The 22,897-nt window shown below is 43.6% G+C and overlaps 1 protein-coding gene across 3 annotated transcripts in view; it reads right to left on the reverse strand.

Annotated features, from left to right (window-relative positions):
- SYN3 (synapsin III) overlaps window positions 1-22,897 on the reverse strand; it is a 205,898-nt gene that overhangs the window by 171,143 nt on the left and 11,858 nt on the right. For all 3 annotated transcript variants that reach the window (XM_064654915.1, XM_064654913.1, XM_064654914.1), the window contains one exon: window positions 7,668-8,167. In XM_064654915.1, coding sequence (XP_064510985.1) covers window positions 7,668-7,984 — 317 coding nt within the window. In that variant the 5' untranslated portion in view covers window positions 7,985-8,167. The remainder of the gene's footprint in view (window positions 1-7,667; window positions 8,168-22,897) is intronic.

Genomic DNA, 22,897 nt, shown 5'->3' on the forward strand with positions numbered 1-22,897 from the left:
ACCGAGTGTAAGAAAGGAGACAAATGATGAAGAAGAGACTTGGGTAAACAAACTAAAAAACATCCATAGGTAAATTCTGGAACTATCTGAATTATTTCCTTGGTATCACATTACACATATTTCTCTCAAGCGCCTTGGGAAAATAAGACATGCAATTTCTTTCTGGATCATCCTGGAAAAGGCGAGGCTGAAGCCCCCTGGATTGGGTGTGGGGGCACCTCAGGGAGGGTGGGGAGGGGGTTAGGCACCGTATGAAATCCCTGTGTCAAAGCGCCTGGGGGCCCAAGTGATGCACAAGGCACTCACTGTATGTCCGCATTGTCTCCTTCATAAAAGGGGCTGGGACTGGGAAAAAGGAGACAGTCTCCAGGATACTGGCCAGCAGCTGCTGGAATGCCCCGACCCCCCCAGCCCCCACACACTGGGGGGAGGAGAAATGCATTTGTGCCCTTTTTATTTCAGGGGTAAAAACAAGGGAGGTTTTCCTTTGAGGAGCCAGTTCTCAACTCCTTCACCATTTTCCCCCACTTTAACAATTCTCAGCTGTACATGATAAGGAATTTTGAGATGGACAAGTCCTGACTGCCCAGGGTATAGGGATGAGAAAAATCACTACAAATGCTAAGGTCTGCAAGCTGCTGGAGCTTTTGTCCACATCTGCTCTGGCCCAGAGACCTTTATGCACTGTTCACCTGTGGGATGGAATGGTTGGCAGTTTATATTTAATTTGTAGTAGTGCCTTGGGCCAGGGCTGGAGAGTGTCAGAATATTAAAGATGGATAAGTGTGATGGATGTGTGCTTTGACACCTCAGAAAACGAGGTTGGAATTCAAGGTTAAATGGACCACAGGCTAGTGCAGAAAGATAAAAAGGGTATTCACACTGTACATACAGACAGTGAGGGACCAAGAGGTAAATTTCAGGTTTGGGTTGGGTCAAAAGGTAACCCTAAATACACTGATACTTTTCCAGGAGCTCCATAAAAGTTTCCGCTCCATCCCCAGGACACAATACTGCTGTGATCAGCTCTGTGCCTCCTCAGGGCAAGGTCACCTTGCTCTCGGTGTTGTCATCACTTGGCTTACTGTAGCCACCAAATGGAGAGCCAGTTCTGCAGCACCGCAGGTATGTCCTCTGTGTCCAAGGTCAGGCCGTGGGAACAGACTTCTTTTGTTGCCTTCTGGGAAGAACCATAAAACCCAGCCCACTCTGGTTACTGTAAAACCATCTCTAAGGCATTATTATTATGGGATCACACCAAGGGAAGAAATGACTCTCCAAAGGGGTTTGTATTGGGCTCTGATGGTGGTATGGGTTAGGTTTTTTTTGGATAAAGGAAGTCCTCGTGATGAGGTCCTTGATGGTCCCACCCTACAGGGCTGGGAGGATTTTCTTGGCTTGAATACACACAGAAAGGGAAGCTCTGGGGCAGGAAGGGAGAAGGGTTTTTAAAATCTTTTGTGAGTCTTCTCTTTCTCTGAGGGAACTGAAGGCCTGTTTTCGAGGAGACCTGGGTTGGCAAGCCACCAGCACTTTAACGATCGCAGACACAACCATTCAGGCCACTCTTTCTATTCAAGGAATTATGGAGTCCCACACAATACTGACCTCCCAGCATCTTCCTGTGCCACCTCCTGCTCGTCAAAAAGGGATAATCAAAGCCATCCCTCCTCATCCAAGAGAAGAAGCACTAGTTAGTGCAGCACTATTGCTTTTGGGCACAGCTTTTTGGGCTTCTATGAGCTGTCAGAACAGGAAAGACACTTTGTTGTAGGTCTGGTCCCTCACCCAGGCTATACTGTGGTCACATTCCTTCTGGCCACAAAGAGCTGGGGCCAGGGGAGCAGGGCAGGGGGTTAGGCAGTGGAGGTGGGGTACTGCTTTAAGTACAAAATGAGGCAGCAATTTTATTTTGTGTATTATCAAAATAATGCATTTCTGGAATATTTCCATGTTGCTAAATTTACATGGTATGGCCTGGAGCCGTTTTCAAGGGGTATCATTTTTGTTGAGGATTTGGCAATATTTTTTTCCAGCCCACTTCTGTTCTCCCTGAACTTGAGGAGCAGGAGAACTGGTCTAACTTGAACCAACGCTGGGGCAGGACTGCGGACTTTCAGGCAGAAGAACTCTGTCTCACAAACCTTGAGAAATCTATCTGAGGGTTGGTTTGGTTTTTTAAAAAAACTAGGCAGGACATTCTGAGGTTAAATTCTATGCATTTATAGGAACTCTGGTAAAGCAATTAAGGTCCGAGATTTGACTTGCATTAGCATAGTTATAACCTGGTAGGGAATGTTTTCCATACTCCTTGTGTCTATTTTTGTAATGATACTAATCCTTTACATTTCTGTATCACTTTTCATTACAGGGGCTAGATCCCAAGCTGCTTTACATATGCAGGACAAAAATACAGACAGACAGGATGGTGATATACCTAAAACAGACTGGAAAGCGATGTGATAAATGCAATGTCTTGAATACTTTTGACAGTCTTGCCTCCTTTTCACCCCTGTGCCTGTATACTAGGGAATACAGAAACTCTTCAGGCTGCTTTCAAGTGTGCACATGTGCACAAACACACATACACCCGTTTACCACAAACTTACCTCCTTTTTCCCCTTTCCCTTTCTCAAGAAGCAGAATTTGACAATAATTATAGGAACAGAAATCTTCAGTACTGGGTAGATGAAGCTAAATGATGAAAATAAAAGGGTTTTTCAGCCAGATTTGTGAAAACGTGAATTTTTATCCCTAGTTTTTTTTTAAATTATAGCTGCATTGCTGCACAGAACTTGTGAAATCTTAAAAGGTCACCACGGTGTAAAAAAAGCTAATTCATAATAACTTATTGCCCGTTACCACTATGTTAAAAGATCTGGGACTTCTTAGCAGGAAACATAGACAAAACTTTGCAATTTAACCAGCAAATTCCTAAGTTCAATTGAAGTCCAAAACTTCCCATTATATTTAAATGAGTTGGGTACAGAAATACTTCTCTTAGTGGGAGCCTTAACATATCACCTTCAGCCTACTGAAAGCATGAAATGACTCATGACACTTGTTGAATATTTTTGAAAAGGAATTCCTTGAAAAAAGAAATTATGATTTAAGAACTCCCATGTTACTAAAAATCAGTATTAGAGTGTTATTATTTGACCAATCTTATTTTTAGGCAAATGACGTGCTTAAAGCTCAGTATTGTCCTGTATTATCAGAAGTAAAAATTGGTTTTATTTAAAAAAAAGTTGATAATTTCCTCTGAACAGTATAAAACAGCAATCCTGTCAAATCAGTCCATAATTAGACCTGAATAATGACATTATTGTTATACAAAGAACCATTTCAGATGTATTAAGAGGATTCCATTCAGTATTAACCACAGTTTTTCTCTTTCTTCATCTTAAAATTTTTGGAGACAGGATGTTCAGGCAGATTTGGCTGTCGAGTAAATGGGAGAAAAAACAATGCAATTTTGTGACTCCTAACATGTCCTCTGCCACTTATTTTTTTGGTGAAATATGCATGTCACAATCCTCTCACGTGGAACTGCTGTACATAGGGTTACATGTGTTTTGTGCAAGACAGCACGAAGCACTGTTAGCTCTTGGAACGGACTGAAATATGGACAAAACACACCAATGACTTTGAAAAGCGGCATGAGCTACTTCACAAATGTACCTAAGATATCTAACAAACGCAACAAGAACAACTTTGTTATGCTGACTAGTCCAGGAAGTGATGCTTTTAGCATTTGTGCTTAATAGGAGCCTTAGCTGTGCTTGATCACTTCCCCAATAAGCTGTTTAAACATGAGGCATTAGGCTAGAAAGCTGAGCACTTTCACAGAGGATGGGGGTTAACAATTCTCAGCACTAAATCCTGTTTGATCTGCTGAGAAATTCAATCCAGCAAGAGCACAATTTTACTTAATAGCACGTCAGGAGGGGAGGTTGCCAGACGTGGGATGTTTTCCTCCTGGCTGAGATTGGGCTGCCAGAGCTGGCCTGTATGCCACTGCATGGAGTTCTGCTGTCCCCCTTCCTCATGGTCCTGCTCCCTTTTGCAGTGTGTTTAATACAGGCACATTTATTCATGTGTGAGCTTCTTATTTTCTGGCAGCTGTTGTAGATGAGTAGGTGAGTTGTGGATGCATTTTTGGAAGTCTCCCAAGGCACAGATACTCCCAGCCCACAAGAAGGAGCCTCATTCTCCAGGTGGAGGTTCCCAGCTGAGAAATGTACCATTAATGACTGAAGAGAAGCCAAGCTTTTCCCTAGTGTGCTGATGCACAGGTACATTCACTGATGTGCATGCTTCTGAGGGCTGCCTGTCAAAGCCAAAGGTAGCTATAGTGACAGTATTTTCCTCTTGTGCACATCTTCCACATGGTGATTCACTGCGTGCTTCCTTGCAGTGTGCTAGAGCTGTATCTTGGAGAAGAATGGAAAATTTGTCAAAATGTTGCCACTTTAGCAGAAAGCTGGGTGAGTTCCCTTGCTTTTAATAGAATGTACCTTTCTTTTACTGCTGCTAATGCAGAAAGCAGCTGATCATATTCTATGGGACTCACATTATTTTTATAGTACTTTGTCTTTGGAATAAACCAGAGACATATTGCATGTCAAGAACCGCAAGGGTTTTATGGCGGAAGACAAATCATGGATTACCATGGGTGCTGTTTCCTTCCTCCAGGCCTCAGAGAGAAGTTGATTGCTATACTGTACCATCAGAGACACAGTAGCTCCCTGAAAATAGAAAGGATTGCCCTTTGTCACTTTAAAGTGCATTCAACATGCACTTGCCTATTTGAGTTGTTAGAGCATTTTGTCATGCACTTGTGCAGCACCTCATCCTAATCCACAACTGCAGCTCTTTGCTGTAATACAAAGTGATGATAAATTAATGTCTGGCTTGGCAATAATGCTACAGTCTCCAATTCTGAGAAAGTGCTTTCATTTGGAGAAGAGAAATCAAATGGCAGATTCCACTGTCTCTCACCCTTCCTGTCCGTAAACAAGCTAGTCCTTGTTGTAAACCCTGTGTAACTTGCTCTGGGGGAGGAGGCACTATAGAAACACCCCCACCCTTAAAATAAAGGCAGTGCTTCAGTAGTTATTTCTTGAGGATTTTTTCTAGTAAACTGTTTCAAAGGGAGAAGGAATGGGTTTCTCGAAAACCAAATACAAAAGTTTCACAGGTAGCAAGAACCCGAGCGGGCAGAAATGAAATGCATTGCAAACATGATGCTTCTTCTAAGCACAAAATCACCAACACAGAACCAAAAAACCACTGTTATTCAGCTTCCAAAGTCTGGGACTGTCTCTGTACATCATAAAGAGTAGACAGACAGAATCCCTAGATAGCCAGCTTCATCAGCTGTGCTCTCACAAGGCAAACTCTGCTTTCTCAGGCTGCTCAGCCTGAACTCACATAACACCCTGGCCGAGACCAAGAAGATGACTTGCATTGCTCAGAAGTACCTTACCAAAAATAAACATCCACGGAGCCATGGAGCCACTTCACTTCAGTGCTGCTCTCAAGGGCTTGCTGAGTTTCCTGGAGACACAAAAATCAACTGCCAAGTAGCACTCCTGGCCCACTGGAGTGGTTGCATTGGTACGCTCTCTTAGAAAGGACCGCGTGCTGCTGCCTTTAGGCTGGGAAAGTTTCCAAGCATGTATTTCTGCTCATGCTACAAAGAGCCATGGCAGGCAAGGGTTAGCAATGTTCTTTCCTTGGTTTTCACATCATACACATATCAGGGCATAGTAATGAATTCATACACTAATTTTATGCAGTGCCCTCACAGGCTTAGTAAAGAGAGTAAAGGCAGGGAGCCTTGGCAAGCAGATTTGACACCTGCAAACTTGTAGATATGGGCACAGAGCAAGGATAAATGAAAGGGGTATCCCATCATGTCTAGAAACTGCTAAGTTATAGACAGCAGAGGGACAGCCAAGACAGCAGGATGCATGGAGTACTTACATGAGGGGAGGAGTGAAGACAGTGTGGGTAGCCATAGGTTCTCTTTATATATCCCAGCTGCTGTTTCCTTGGCAAGCTCAGCTCACAGACCACGAAGTCTGTATGACAGAACAGCAGCTGGGAGATATAAAGGCAGAGATCTGAATGTAGTGTGTATTTTAAAACATGAAAACACTGCAGCAGAGTCCAACCCCTCCTTGTCCTTTCCTCTGACTACCTTCAGCACCATTAATCTCAAGTTAAAACTAGATTGGCCTTTGAGCTTGGGCTTTCCTCTCTGATTACAGTGTTTGGACTACACGGTGCCAGCTAAGCCCCAGATGCTAGAGTTGTGCATCAAAGGCACTCTCATTCCCAGATGGAGGATGCTATGTTAAGGGACTGCCACCTGGCAGCGTCCTCAAGGAACTGCAAAAACACTTCACAGAGGCTGAGGTTAGTGAGACTTGTGGGTGCACCCAGGTAAGAGAGATCAGATCTGGTTGAGCCAGATTGGTGCTGGCGACTGAACTATCTGGTGTTAAGGGGCTGTTACCGTGACAAACACAAGGTCAGTGGAACATATGATATGACAATCACCTTATCAGGGATTTTCCCACTCAGTTAAAAAGTTGTTCTTCCTTTGAGAAAAATCCCACTGTTTTCCCTCTCTTACTTCAAGTTGGCTGAAGACAGCTGACCTAGTTGTACTTAGTCATGGTCCCTTTTTCAGTAAGAGCAAAGCTCTTGACTTGTGAAGATACACCCAGGGAGGCAGGTGACACCTTGTCTCCACTCTTCTGGTTAAGTAGAGAAGACCAAAGGTGAAAACTGTACTTAAGAGTGGCGTGGATGAAAAGAACAATAAAATAAACCTCCCTTGGCCAAGACCTTGTAACCCAACTTCTTTAATTTTGAAGTCTTCAATGTTGCCTCCTTACCTGTGCTACTCTTACCTTTTTTCTGTGTTGTGACAAGCTGGCAGATGAAACAAAAGCAAGCAGTAAGTAATTTCTCTAAGATTTCAGAAGACTTCAGTTGTCCTACCCTTTGGAGATGGTCCTTTGCTAGCCAATATCATAGGTAACAAACTTCTATGCTTTTGTTTGAAAAGAGACCTGCATAAACAAGACATATTTGAGGCCTAGCTGAGCTTGAGAGTCTTTTGCCAATAGTTATTGCTATGCTTAGTGGGTGAAGGAATCTTGACCAGGCAGCAGTAAGCTTGCTTATCTTTTCATAATTTATGTAGAAATTTTTAGACAGAGGAAAGCTCAAGAGAGATTGAGAGCTGGAGAGTGGGTCCCTTTTAGTGTTCAGGGCCAGTACAAACAGTGGGTTAAGGTCCTGAACCACAACACTAACACACCTTCAGCTGTGACCTCTTAGGACCATTGCTAGATGTGACAGCTTGGCTAAGCCTGCTGGGTAGAGAACGCCCTATGTGCACTCATGTATTGAGGCTACGAGGAAGCTGATCAGTGAATACCAAATGAACATTTCTTTCAAGAAAGATATGAAAAAAGCCTACTCTGCTATTTATGCAAGTCATCTGACAGGAACCAACCTGGGGCCAGAGCTGGTGACCTAGATGTGAAGGCAACTGTGTACCCCACTGCAGATTATCTGTGATTCCCAGATCCCTCTATTCCCCAAACATTAGGAAACTGAATTCAGTAGGAGGACTGCTGATGCCTTACCAGTCCGTGTGTGCATCATCAATCACCAGGAGGATCTTGGGTTTCTGGGCCACAGGTGGTGTGGGGCTGACCGAGTGATCGATCAGTCCTGCAGCCGCTTGTGTGGTTTGCTTCATGGCACTGGAGATGGAGCTGAAGATGCTGGTGCCAGTGGAGGAAGAGTGTGAGGGTTGAGGTGGCTGTGGATGCTTTCTCTCCGTGGCAGGAGAAACTGGGGAGCTCGTGGAGCTGTCAGGGCGCTGCAAGTCCATCATGTAGCCATTGGGCAAATTTGCCACAAAACTACTGTCTGAGAGACGCCGCCGGAGGAAATTCATTGTTGCAGCGTTGTATGGAAACTTTTTCAGCAAGAGCAAGGCTGAACAGTGGTGTCACCAGTCCTGGGGGATGTCTTTGTGTCTGTGTGGGTACCTCCTTACGGTCCAGGCAGACAGGCTTTCTCCGTTGAAATCCTGATGGAGAAATATACCTTATTTTTTCAGCTGTATTTTCTTTCTTTCCTATGGGAAGAGAGTCAAAGACATATATGTGAGATACATTCTGTGAGACTGAGGTAAGAAAAACCCTGTTGGCTTCTTAGATGGGTACCTTAATCAACAAGAGAAGAAAGGACTACTGGTTGCTATGCAGTATGCTACACTGGTACAGTCAAACAGGTAGGACAAAATATGTTTAACAACTCTCATCCCCCAGCATTTTCTGGTCAGTACTACCAGCTTGCACTGCCTTAGGGGCTAAAAATTCTATAGCTATTCAGTGTGGAGAGAGAAAAAATTATTCTGATCATAAACGTTAATTTTGAAAAGAGAGACATTAATTTCTGGTATTTTGTGTGTTAAAAATAACACATGCTTGTTATAGAATAATCAGCAAATGATGCAAATGAATGAAGTTGTATTATCTTTGGCAGGTTTGTAAGCAGGGCTCTGAACTTAAGGAATCCCAAATTCATATAGCGTGTAAACAATAAATAGTAGAAAAATCCCTATACACCTTTTGATCAAGTGCAGTGGCAGCTTCAAACTACTCGTTTCGGTCCCTTCTACTCTCTGCACTTAAAATTTGACTCTGAGCCAGGTGCATGCTGGTGGTTGGTTGCTAGATACTAGCAGGCTATCTGATTTTGCAAGTTCACTTGTAGGATTTTTGCTGGTACTCAAAACTAGAAGTTTGGCTGTCTAATCTTCACATATTTTTTTTCCCTCTCTTGTCTTTTTTTAGGAAGAAAGATCTCTCATTCTACTCATCACTTCAAGTGAGAAAATGAACATTGTGAAATGTAAGTATTTGACTCTTCTCCCTTGACCACAGTATGATGTCTTTGTTTTTACTCCGAATAATAAGTATTTCAGCAGTTAAATAATCTCATAGTTTAAAGAATTTTTCACCTTTAGGCACATCCCAGAAAACAGATTTCCACAGTAATTTCCCAAAAATTTTTATCTGCTGAGACAGCTTTTGAGTCTTGTTTGATGAGATTTAGGGGAAAAACAAAAGAAAATTATTGCTGGTAAAAAAGATATGTTTTTCAAGACATACATATCTGCAGTAATGAAAATAAGAGTTCTCCCATACATTAAGTGAAATGAGTCACATGCACTCTTCATATCACTGTTTAAATCATTCCCTAACTACATCAAGTCTTTTTGAATGACCTCCTACAAATACTGGAGCTCCTTGCCTTCATGCAGTTTGGTCTCCCTTACTGTTCATGCTCTTGTCCCAAACTCTCTTTGCCTTCTCATGGCAGAAAACTGTCTTTTCCAGCTGGCCCAAGAGAGCTCAGTGTCTGTGAATCTCCATCCTGGAGCTGTGGGTAAGAGCTCATGGAGCAACCAAATGGCTGTCTTATAATAAGCTCTCGTTTATTGTCACGTATAGGGATTTACAAAGCTTTACAGATGGAGGATTCGAACCTGCCCATGTCTGTCCCCCTCATAGCCCCCAAACCTTTAGAGAAGCTCAGATGAGCCTACATGCAAATAATCAAGCTGCAAAGAGCCCCTTGGCACATGTGCCCCAAATCTCGTCATCCATCACCACCCCAACCCCATGGGCATAGGATTCATCTGGAGCAGAGGGCTCCCTGCTGAAGCTGCTGACATTGGCTTATTAGAGTAATTTTTCTTTTGATTTCTCAACCCTGGCAGTGCAAGTCCTCTGACTTTGCTGGAGCCTGGAGGTAGTCTTTTCCCAGGGCATAGCTCAGGAAATCTTTAATGACTTCCTGCCACATTTACAGTCGATAACGTATCTCGAGGCATTGTGCTGACTTCCTGCCTGGTCCTGGCACGCCCGGTGACTGCACAACATCAGCGAGCACACGCACCAGTGAGCACTTTGGTAGCACTGACTTGTTTTTGCAGCACTCGTTCCAAAAAGAAGGTAACAGATAGTATCCATGAGTTATGAGCTACCTGCTCACCTCATATATACACCCACACAGCACTTGGCCTACTCCTGTCCTACCGCAGTAACTGCAAGTGCCAGCACAGAGCCGTCCGCTGTTTCCTGTCCAGGATGATCCTAGTGGTAGAGCATACCGGGGTTTTGGGGGATTTATACACTACAGACTGGGTAAAAATATGCTGCACTGTTCTCTGCTCAGGAAACTGTGTGTTCTACCTTGCTTGACACAAATAAGCAAAATCCCCTCACTTGAATGACAGTCCACTTAAGAGTAGGTCCAGTCTGGGTTAAGAGGAACATCCCAGAGATCTGTTTACTGTCCGAAGGGATCCAAATGAGTATCCCATTACTGTGTACAGCAATTACGTATGCTCTCTTCTAGGACTTTGGTGTTAACTGGCCAGACGTGGGATATAAGTTCAATACTGGTCTTGGGAGAAGCATCTTTACACAAGCTGCCTGCCCCTTGCACGCTTTGCACTGCATCGCAGAGCTGCTGGTTCCTGCTGTGGCAGCTCTCAGCCACGGGAGGGAACCTAGCCCCAGCCATACAGGCTGGACTAGGCTCTTTTCACAAGCCTTGGGACAGGGTCCATCAGGACTTGCATGCTTGTGAAGGTGCGTATCCCACACTGCCAAGTGCTCGCATGGCTGCTTTCTCCTCTGTGAGACTTGCACTCTCCAAATGAACTGGGGTATCTTGCAAAGCATCAGCCAGTAAAGCTAAGGGCAAGTATCTCTGCTCTGCCCTGCACTGAGGGAAGAAGGGCACGGAGGCCTGTGGCATAGGGTGTACCAAGGCTGGGTAGGGTCAGAGTACTCCGTGATGTGCCTGGAAGACACACAGGTTTCCTCTGCAACCAGGCTTCCCAAATTGTGACCAGTGCTCACACTAAACAATATATCATACTTATTGCAAGGCTATGATCACTCTCTTCTTGGACCCTTTCAAACAGCAATATTTACAGTGACCCATCATTTTTTTCCAATAGGGATTTAGTAGTGGAAGATGTTGCCTGAGAGACACTGGGAGCTGGCAAAATTCTCTTGTCTAGAGAATTTGGGACATTGCACTTAGTCTGGCCTTTTCCTCTGCCGGCTGGCACTGTCTCCACTAGCTGCTAAGACTGGGCTGCATGCTGTTGGCTTGGGAAGGAAGGAGAGAAAACCTAAGCAACTGATGTCATGAGGAAATCTCCCTCTGGCAAAGTATGCAGAGGCTAAATTCAAACAGCATGACAGTGCTGCAGCAGAGAGTAGCGCCTGGCTCCACTCCGGGGTTCCTGTCAGGATCTTCAACTTTAGGTATCTTAGAGTGATGGCACAGGCTGTCCTCCTCTCATTACATACATTTTTCTAATTATCTGAGTAATGTAATTGAAAGAGATTTTATTTTTTTTAAATGAGGTTATTGGTGGCTTTGCTGTATTGATTTGTCAATTGCTATTAGTACTGCCGCAGAGGAGATCTTTCCTGCAATGGGGGCAGTGTAACCTCCCAGCAGTTTACGCTGCTCTGATTACTGGAAAACCTCATGGCCTGCTTCTGCATCCTGCACACTTGCTGTTATTTAACTTTCAGCAGTAGGCATTTTCATACAGGCACAGGCTGAGTGGGTTAGGACCTAGTTTTCCTACTGCTTGAAACTCCCTTTGGACTTCCTGAAGGCTCAGCACATCAGGCCAAATCTGGTTCTGTGCAGCTCTCATGCAGCACTGCATCCACCCAGTGCACATAGAGAACCTACCCTAGCAAGTGAGTGGGGCTGTAACTGCAACAAAGCCAGGAGCCTGCATCTCCATCAGAAACAAGACAGATCTGCTAAGTTGTATTTTATCACTCCAGAGCCACAGGTAGGAGAGGTGCTGGCTCTACACCATCAAGTTTTACCTTGCTTGTGTACACCAGTGTCTTCCTATGCATCACAGGGAGATACATCACCTACGTAATGGCTCTGCCAGGCACAAACTTACCCACAGGAAGGTAGCCCCCTGAACAGCTGAAATACAGACCATGGCCTGATTCCAGGCAAGGCAACAGTTCTTGGGGAGTTCCTCTAGTTGCAATACAAGCAGCTGCTTCTCACCCTGCAGGAGTAATCTGCTGCTGTGTGAAACAGATGCTCCTGAAAGCTAGCTGGGAAAACAGGGCATCTGGGCTGTGAAGCTGCAGGATGGGGATCTGGGCTATACTTCAGAATTGGGAAATAATAAACGAGGCATAGCACAATGAGTGAGTCCCAAGGAAAGGGAGCAGGCAAGAAAGAGAGGGAGAGGAGGAGAGGAGGAGAGGAGGAGAAGGCATAAGCAGAAAGGGAGGAATTAAGCAGGAATCAGCTTAACCAGGAGATAGTGCAGGAACACAGAAATCCTAAAAATGTGAGCACCGCCAGGAATCAAAAGGAAACAATGTCAGCAACTAAATGAAGCAAGAGTAAGGTCAATTAGAGTTGACCTTGAAAACAACAGCAAAGAGGCTGGCACCATCAGCCACTTCCACTCAGTTAAACTTCCTGGCTGATATTTTTGGAAGAGCAAGGGAGGATATGCAATCTACTCACTTAGCACATTGACAGCAGCCAGGCACCTACCTGCTTTCTCTCAAGGATATAGTACATGGAGATACAACTTATCTCAGAAAACCTGTTGACATGTGTTGGAAAACAAGAACAAAATGTTCACTTAAACCTCTTGTCGGGTTACTTTCTGATGTGCGGTAGCATCCAGAGGGAATCAAACTCAACTGGCTCATAGCTGATAGCTGTTAACCACGCTTAGATTTCCCCCGAGCTTGTTATCTTATGCTGTTAGGTAATGAACTGACACGACCATGCCAGCTGGTGTCTGATTACTGCTCTTGACAGCCTCAACAGAGCAATGCTGGGGGTGGCAAGATGGAAAACCAACATGGGAAGATTATCCTCCCACCTCACCATAAGGGACTTCACACTTATTTCTGCCCCATGGTGGATGGTAAGGTGAGGGGATGCTCCTCACCTGGCAACAGCCATTGACTGATACCTCTCACATACGTTTTGTGAATAGTCTTCAGCATACCTTCAAGTTTTAAGACATTCCCATGGGTCCCTTTCTGCCTTCAGGCATATTGACACAATATGGGAGTCAACTTCTGTGGAGGGACAGCAGTATTAGGGAGCTCTAAATCCAGCTGGATGGCTTTCGTCTTACAGTTTATTTTTATAAAGTGTATTTTCCACATTTCTAGTATATTTTAAAAAAGGGGAAAGGAAGAGATTATTTATTATTGTCAAGCTTTCAGTGTTTCACTTTGAATGACTTCAGCATTTCCAAGCTTGGCATAGCTTAGCATTTCTTGGGAAGAACTGAAAGTAGAATAAAACAAGATATTTACCTCATTTGCCAGAGTTCTGGACTCAAGAGGTTCACGTATTTAAACATTTCTTGGTATTTTTCAGCATCAGCTGAAATTCCATAAATTGGGAAATTACAACAACATGGGTTAGAAAATAGAAAAGGAAAAGGATGCCCCACCGAATACTATTTTTTAAACCTGAAGCATATACAAAAAGCATAAGAGTCAGAAAGACTGTAAGTCATCCAAAAGAACAGAGGACAACAGAGTTTCTATGCTGGTATTCAGTTTGCTGGGAGCTTTCCCAAGCATCAGCAACACAATACAGCTCCAGTGTAGACACTGGTTTAAATTTTCCAGACCATGTAAAACTACATGCAAATTCCACCTAAAATCAGAGGGGTTTATGCATCCCAGTGCCACACATACTTCTGAAAGTCACGTATCTACTGTGACTGACACCAGCAGAGTCATACTGTATCTTTTGAGCTGGTTACCAGAAGTCAGGACCCTGCAGCTGGAGGAGGTGCCAGGGCAGGGGAGCAGAAACAGCATGCCATCAGGACAATGATGCTATCCAGGGCCTGAGTCTCCTGCTATGTGTTAGACGGTTTCTTGCCAGAATCATAGAATCACAGAATTGCCTGGATTGGAGAGGACCTTGAAGATCATCTAGTTCCAACTTCCCTGTGCACAGGGACACCTTTCACTAGACCAGATTGCTCAGAGCTCCACCTAGTCTGGCCTTGAACACTTCCAGGGGTGGGACATCACCAGCTTCTCTGAGCAGCCTGTTTCAGTGTGTCCCTAACCTCACAGTAAAGAGTTTTTTCCTAATATCTAATCTAAACCTACTGTCTTTTAGTTTTTCTAAACATGTGCTCTTTCAGAATTCCATTTACTTCCTAAATTCTTTATTACCTTTCACAGCAGCAGTGATTTCCTTTGGAACTGTGTTCTTTAAGGATTTTTGCAAGAAGTCAGTGTCTTGTGCGTTCAATTTCTCTATTTAGAGAGATCGTCAGAGATGGCAGGATGTTTCTTTGTCAGAAGCAAATCACTTCACAATGTTCAACATGCTTCATTAGGCCCCTGATTCATATAAAGGTGCAACGATTCCATTGTCTTATTGCTGCATTCCTGTAAACCTGTTAAAAAAATCCTCTCATCTTGCTTGGGTGGCTATTTAACCGGAAGTCTAGGCTTCACAAATCTTATTTGTATTTTCAGTTTGCAAAGCTGTCAGTGCTTTCTATATAGAAGTTTCATGATAGCGGGTTTGCTTTATCTCCTGAAGATAATGGGTGTGCACATACCAAATTGAGTGCAAATGGAACCATTTCCCAAGAGCTACACCCTGCACAGAAAATGAGTCAGTCTGTTTCCTCTGTTGCCTATTATTTTGTCATGACAAGTGAGGAAAAGAAGATGGGGTAAAAAAAAATCTAAAATAACAAAATATCACTGTAAGATGATCAGACTTTCAAGTAGATTGCGAAGGATAATGATTAAAGCCATGAAAAATAGTGAAAAATTTTCTAGTGAAAAATAAATCTGAATATTACGATAATACTCTCTGGCTTTAATATCTCCCAGAACAAATTTTTATGTGCTACTTCTTGGAAACAATATATTATTTCCTCATTTTATTCTCGCTTTGGAAATCCTGTTGACACCTAATAGCTGCGATGTTCTCTCAGTGGTAATATCCCCTTGTCAATGAGCTTATGGAGGCCTTTTGTAGCCTGTCTCTGTTCAGTATCAATGCTTGCTTATCAGCAAAGCCAGACCCAGCTCAACTGGAGCAGGCAGTATGAGGAAAGAAATCCTGTGCTAATCCTTGAATACTATAGAGCCATCTCCATCTGAAAGTCAGTTGAGTTGGCATACTGTCTCCATCTCTTATTTCCCAAGAGTATTGTGGTCATTCCCACCGCAAGCAATAGTGACACTAATGCTTCCATTAAGGCTAATACTTACACACTTACACTTACTCACCATTATAGTAGAGAAAAGCAGGAGACAGCAGTACAAACCTGAGAATTTGTAGAGATAAATGCTTTGCATATTAAGTAGATGAAGTTGTAAGAAGGAAGGCTCTAAAGCCCCCATCTCTTTCCTTCCCAAGCTCGGATTTGATGCAGTTCATGTTGTGTGTTATAAGACATACTTCGAGTTTCCTGCAGCAACTGTACAAGTCCTGATTTCATGGTGATAAGAGTGAAACTGGCACCAGACAGGCCATTAATAGAGCAGGGATTTCCTTCAGCTGAGAGATATACTGCTTTGAAGAGTGCTGATCTGAATAAAATCAAGAAGCTGGGTGTATTTAATATGTAGGGCCTGCCAATATGCATTAGGGCTCATCCAGATAAGAGATGCCTGAGGGACTGACAACTCACAGGGTCTCAGAGGAAACTACAGCAGCTTGCCCAGTGCTAATGGAGCTCCTGTCTTGATTATGATCACATACTCTTCTTCATTGCTGTGCCATTTTCTTTCTGCTGTATTTCACTTCTGCCACAATAGACTGGTTATTCAAAATGCAGGTAAACAAAATATTTCATTACTACAGAGTGAACTGGACATGTTGGGGGAAAAAAGTGCTATGGGCTGTGAAAGGGAAGAAACAATTCACTAAGAAATTACAATATACATAAAATAGATAATTATCAATTAACTAATGACTATAAGAAGGATTTTCTGTTTGGAACGCAAATTGTATGACTTTTGATATGTTTATAAGAAAAAAATCGATTGCATAATTCCAAATAACAAATCTTCAAACACAACTTCATAATTCCTGCAATGCTTCAATGCTTCTAATTCATTTTAAGATGTCACAAAAATTCCATTTCTTTCCTAGATTTTTTATGCTTCTGGGGGCTAGAAAGTTTTCCTTCAAACATCTGAACTCTTCAAACATCTGAAGTTTTGCTGCCATTTGCACCCACTTCTGGTCTCCCTCTTGCATAATTTTCTGCCTGTTTACTTATCCATTCTTTGTACTGAAGCTGGATAGTGTATAAGCTCTCCATAACTGGCTTCAGACGCCAGAAACTATGTTTAGGCAAAAAGTACAAGAAATTATGAGTGTGGGAACCAGATTAGGTTCTGGACCCAGACAAAGTCCTGAGAGATCAGGCTAATGGGCTGGGCCCAGGGATGGAAATAAAGCACAGTATGATTTTAACAAAGTCTTCTGTTATCAGCTTGGGGGACGGTCACTCACTGTCAGTGCCTTGGTTTCCTCACTTAAGAAGACAAGCTTTCTTTTGCAGAGTGCAAGGAAATTGCAAGGCTCTGCTCACACACCTCTATGCTGCCCAGCATGAGCAGCTTCAAGAGCTCTGGTTCCCCTGCTGATCAATAGCTGAATTACAAAGCTTTTAAGGGTTACAAAATTGGTCAGCCTTATTTAAGAACCCAACCACCAAATCTTTCAAGGGCTGGTAAATATGTAGCCACCATGACTGGGGGGGAAATAAGGTTTCTTGAAGGAAAAGAATGTGTCGCTTAGAACTGTTTTGTAACAGGGAACATAAAGGGCGAATCTGCACAGCTATTGTGGGTTCTTCTCCTATGCTTTCTGAACTTCTTTCGCAAGGAAAGAAGAGAAGGAAGGGGAAGAGGGTGTGGTGGTGGGGGAAAAAGTTTTCCCCCTGAAGTTATAAAATGGTAAAACCCCAGGGGGTGGTGACTCTTGAGGTTTTTACCCAATGAGTGCTTTTGCAAAATATAAACATATCACAAGCAGAACTGAAGAGAAGGTAGTTGTAGTTGTTGTTGAGGAAGTAGCCATGTTGTGGAGCCACAAGGAGTGAGGGCAGGAGCCCCCTGGGGGGGGCTCTGCTCCCCCCCCAGCCCTGGCTGGGGGCTGCAGGGACTTGGAGCAGTGTTAGACTGGGCTAAGTGCCTGTAGCTAGAAAGCTGAAGGAATTTTCTCCACCTTGAGTGGGCAGCAGGAGCAGCGGCAGAGACAGCAGTGAACAGAGGCTATGGCTGAAAGCCAACAGATAAGAACTGAACTGGAGGAGCAGCAAACAGCATGCAGCCAAGGAAGACACAGAGTTGTCTGAAGAGAAAGAAAGCCAGCAGCAGAGAGAGCAGACCTAAGCTCTACAGACAGAGTTTTTGGGGTAAGAACTGAACCAAAAGATCCCAAACTCCTTGGAAACCCCTCACTTCCTAGAAGGGGGGGATGAAGTGCAGCATGCACTGCAGGAAGGAGCTGAAAAGCTCAGAGAAGGAATGCAGAGAAGGTGACCTTGGCCCCCACACACTGCTTGAGACAGAGCACAGAGCTCTGCAAAGGGGACTTGAATCCCCTGAAGATACAGACCGTCACGAAGACCCCCGTGCTTCATGGTACAATGTGGTGAAGCAACCGTTGTCTGGGTGAACGCAGCCCACGGAAGAAGACCCTCGCTTGAAGATGAGTGGCCCAGGGGCTTGGATACTGCCTCATGAGTACTGGCAGAGATCCAGCTACAGCTGCTGCATGAGAAGAAGAGAGTCTGCTGCCTTAGACACTGCTACTCTGAAAGTAGAAAAGATCTCTTCCTTCTTCTCTCCTGGACTTTTATTTGGAGGGGAGAAGAGATTTGATCCATTGTAAATACTTTTATGTCATGGTAGAGATAGCTAAGATTGTATATAATGTATTGTAGTATTTATTTTGTACAGGCATTGTAATATATTCCGTTTCCCCCATTCTGAGTCTTGTGTGGTGTCTGGAAAACCCATCTCACATTCGGTTGAGATGTGGGAGGGGGCTTGGACTAGGGAATTGGATTTTTGGGGTTCTCAAACCATGACAAGGGGAAGAGAGAGCATGTAGCAGCTCTGCAGCTGGACCGCCCAAGCAGGACACTGTGGGAGGAACTCAAGCCACACACATCGACGTGAGCTCCTTCAGGGTACCCACACAAATATGGTGTGACTAACTGGTTACAAAGAGTGTGAGCATTGCAGCAGGCCGAACAGAAACAGGAACATCCTACAAACCACACACTGAAGTTATCTGAGAGCCACACCGGGGCCTCCCTTTCTACTTTGTCCTGACTAGCAGGAGAGGTAGATTGTAGCTATTTATGTATAATTATATGATGATACAACTAATGATAAAAGCAGCATTGTGAAGTATTTCTATTCCACTCTGGGACATCTGCATTTTTCAGAGCTAAGTGGTGCTGTCCCACATGACTGAAGCTTACCGAAAAAGGCCACTTTAACTGTGGATATGTATTTACAGAAAAAAAAAAGAGTAGACTGCAAGAGTAGCTGAAGAATCCAAAACAGACTCCTCAGAGCTCTGAGTAACAGCTAGAGTGCTGCCTTGCTTTGCTAGGTTTATTTTCAGATCTTGCCCAGTCTGAGTGCCTGTGCCCCAGGATCATAAAGGCCAGAAGATTAAAAACTTTCTGGTCACCTGATAACGACTGCATTGCTTTGTCATCACTATGCAGGCACAGAACTGGTTAAGAAACCAAACCAAATCAAACCAAAGAACAAACCCCAGAGCACAATTCTTAGCTTCAATATTTCAGAGACCGGCATGGATGACAAGGTGTTAACTACAGCTGGCTGAGGGAGTGTGTTTATTCCCTGCAGCTTTGCAGAAAGCTATACACTCACCCTGGCCTCCCCCTGTTCAGATGATGAGCCAAATTCTGCCTGTGCTTACACTTGCATATCTTTTCCACAGGCTGGAGCTGAAGGGCAGAGCTGATGTTCCTGCATGTTGCAGTACAGCAGTCACTTCACTAAAACACACAGAACATTCTTCTTTATTTCAAGACTGTACACAAAACAAAATCGATCTTATGGGTTTTGTGGATAGAAAGAGTGGTTCCTTTCTCTATGTTTTTTTTTCTTATGGACTTTTAACTTTGAACAAGTCACTAACTACATAAATAAAGCATGAAAAAGGTAAATTGGGTCAAGTCCGAGAGAGACTGAGATGTGCAGTGATATAAATGCAGATTGCAGAGATGTTCAATAATATACAAAGTAAGTACAGCAACCACAAAAATTTTAAATTGTCTACCTGAGAACCATATTACTTTTTAATATGGAAGAATATAGAGAGTTCTCAGGTCAGCTGAGTACTGCTAATGTCACTGGACTCCTGTTTCAGAGCTGATCACTGAAGAAACTTTTGTTGATACACAGAAGGTATTAATTATGTAAGAAAGTAGTGTATGAATGGTCTTTTATAAATAAACCATGTTAGACACAACAACCTCTGTCCCCTTTCCTATCTACTTCAATTCAAAAGCAGTAACCAAACATGATGCAGTGATGGGTTGAGAATATCTGGTATCATCACTGTACTTCATCAAAGTATTGAATCACATTCACGTTTTGGTGATAGGCCCTGCAAATCCACGTGTATTTTCCTAAGAGGTGCAGGAACAACCCTAGTAAATCACTTCATATGGGAATCCAAACGTAAAACCAGGGCAAGAGAGGATCATTTTGTGAGCATGAATATTGTACACAGCCTGATAACAAATATATAGAAGTCCTTCACTATTATCAGCTTAATCACTTGCTCTTGTCTCGCTTCAGCTCTCCATCATTAGTATCTCATTTCTGAAAGAGGATAATTGCTTTGGATCTCTTCAATTAGTACTGAAGCACTGCAGAGCACTTCTAAAAAATCAAATGGATTTGAAGACTAGGATCATTGAGCTTGGCCTCCCACTAGTGCAGCTTCTGTAGTTTCTTCCAACTCCTCCTGTCATGAGTTTATAATTTCTGCTGGAAAAAACAACTCCAAGGCTAATTTGTAAATACTCACCAGCTGATCCAAACTAGTCTGGATCTAAGCCATAGCCACTGCAGCAAGAGCAAAGCAGCAGCTCCCCAAAAGCCTGAGTGAAGAAAACAGTGATTCCTCCCAACTTCAGCAAGGACTGCATGAGCATATGATACCCCGATCCAAAGACACTTGCTTAAACATCCCAGGAGAGCTCAGATGTTCATCTGTAAACCAGAAGCTCTCTCCTGGGCAGCTAGATCTTGAGCAGCAGCTGCTGACAGTGCATCATCTGCAGAGCTAGTCAGTGTCTGGCAGCAGTCCCTACCTGAGCTGATTTTTCAGTTTGTGCTGCCCTGAAAGTTGAACAAGAAACATTGCCAAGTGATGCAAGGGATGGCATCTGGTTTGTCAGCCTTGGCCCTGCCCTCCCTCTGCCTGTTCATCACTGCCCCTCATGGCAGAGCTCATCCCCTAGGGTTTCTGCCAGCCTTGGCCCACTAAGCTTTCTTTGCTAGCAAGCAGCAGTGTGGTTGCTGATCAAAATGTTGGTCTTGCTGGCATCTCCATGCAATCATAGCACCTGTTCGATGCTCCTTAACACTAATGAAGGAGCAGCAGGAACCTTTTGGCAAGAGAAACTGCTGGAAAACCTAGTTAGAAACTGAGTATTCCCAGCTAGTAAGTATAACAACTGCTCTGTGTTAGCAAAGGCAAGTGAGTTTTGCCAAGAGGAAATGCAGAGCCTGTTGTTAGTTTACATGGACACCCTGGTTGTATTTTGAGCTTCAGAAATGCTCTTTAGAGGCTCACAAAGATTTATTGCTGATGATTATTGGATAGGGACCTGAGCAATCTGACCTAGTGGAAGGTGTCCCTTCCTATGGCAGGGTTGGGAAGTGGGGGTGGAAATAGATAATCTTTAAAGTCCCTTCCAACTCAACCCATTCTATGATTCTATTATTATTTCACCTCCCCCATCAGCTGCTAGCCCTGACCCTACCTTGAAACAGGCATGTGCTATGCTGTCTTTAAAAAAATCAGAGTTTTCCTTACCTGCCTATAGCCTTTGATGCTCTGTCACTAGGCCTAAAAACATGCATTTAGGAGATTAGACAACTAAAGAGTCTATTCATTCTTCACCACCTATTTTGCTCTTGGAAAATATACTGGTCTTGCAGTATTGTATGAAGGTAACCAGCTATTGCTTCTATTCGTCCAGGGTACGGGAGGCTCTGAAGAAAGTTGCAGTTGTAGGTGCCTCACTGAGAATTTAACTCTGTTGGTGTTCTTCGTGTTTTGAAGCCAGAGGACAACTACCTCAGGCTCTTCAGCAGATCCCGACCATCCAACAACCAGATGGAGAGAAGGGCAGACTAACAGAGGAGGAGCTGAAGGTGTAGGTTCTTCTTAACAGAAGCACCAAGATCTTTTCAGCCATAGCTATATGGGAGGAATGGGAGGAATTACAGTGCAGGAAGACATATGGAGCTGAAGTAAGCATTTTTATGCCTATAAGAGTAGATTGAAGACCAGACTGTTCATTTCAAAGAAATCTGGCAACTTCAATTTTTTTCCTCCAAAACAGCACAATAAGTATTCCAAAATTTCTTGTAAATTTTGTTTCAAATATCCCATTCATTCACAGGCTTTCTTTTTCAAACAAATTTTCAAAGATGGCATTTCCAGAGCCTGTCTTACACCTGATGAGCTGTAGTCTTACAGAGGAGAGATGCTGCACTGATATATTGCTGGCTGACTACTTCTAACAGTGGGGTTGAAGGAGCATTATGAGATTCAACTGTCACAAGTGCACAGCATGTTGCTGTTATTATTTATTCCAGTCAAGCAAAGATAGCCACAGAACTTTTCTGTCCAAAAGATGAAATGCCTCAGCAATGCTGAAACACGTTTTATATCCTCCTCTGTTGTTGCATTATTTTTAATGGAACATTTACCAAACTGCAATATTGCTTGCAAGTTAGCAGAACAGATCATAAAAACTCACAATGCTACTTTTTTAACTGGCAACTACCTCAGAAAGCAGGTAGTCAATTCCTTCCCTTCTAACTCAATCAAAATTCTCATCAACTTCAAAGGGATTCTTACTGAAATAAAAGAAGTTTGGGGTTAGATAATCCCTCTCTCTGTCTGACTTCAGTGGGAGGCAGATGATCTTGGACAGCTGGCATGACTTTTGCAGGAGATATCAGACTGCACAAGGTCTGTGTCTGCCCTGGCTGACTAAAGGCACTGTCCTGCTCTTTCTGTGGGTCACACCTAAGGAGGGACAGTCTGACCCTGGGGCTCAGCGAAAGAGGTGGCACTTTCTTTCAACATAGAGGCATGACACATAAAGCCAGAGGCCCATGAACTGTGACCAAGAGTCAGAGACATCAAAGAATCTTCCCAGGAAAAGCCTTCCCGTACATTAATAGGAATTGTCAGCTCTAGCTCTTGACAGGCACCATCCTCTGCCTTGTGTTTCGTAGGAGCTGGTGCCTTGAATGGCCTCAAGAAACTCTCATACACTAAACTGGCCCTGTGGGGAACAGCGTGGGAAGCCCTGACTGAAAGGCTATGCTGAATTATTAAGGTTGCCCAGAGTAAACCAAGGTAACCTAATATGAATTCCTGTCAACTTCTTTCAGTTTTATTATAAAGCAGCACCCTCCCTACCTCGCCTACTCCTCTCTTTTCTGTCAAAAGAAACTTCACAAGGCTG

Source organism: Pseudopipra pipra, chromosome 5 (genome assembly GCF_036250125.1).
Source record: "Pseudopipra pipra isolate bDixPip1 chromosome 5, bDixPip1.hap1, whole genome shotgun sequence".
In the NCBI taxonomy this organism is placed as follows: domain Eukaryota; kingdom Metazoa; phylum Chordata; class Aves; order Passeriformes; family Pipridae; genus Pseudopipra; species Pseudopipra pipra.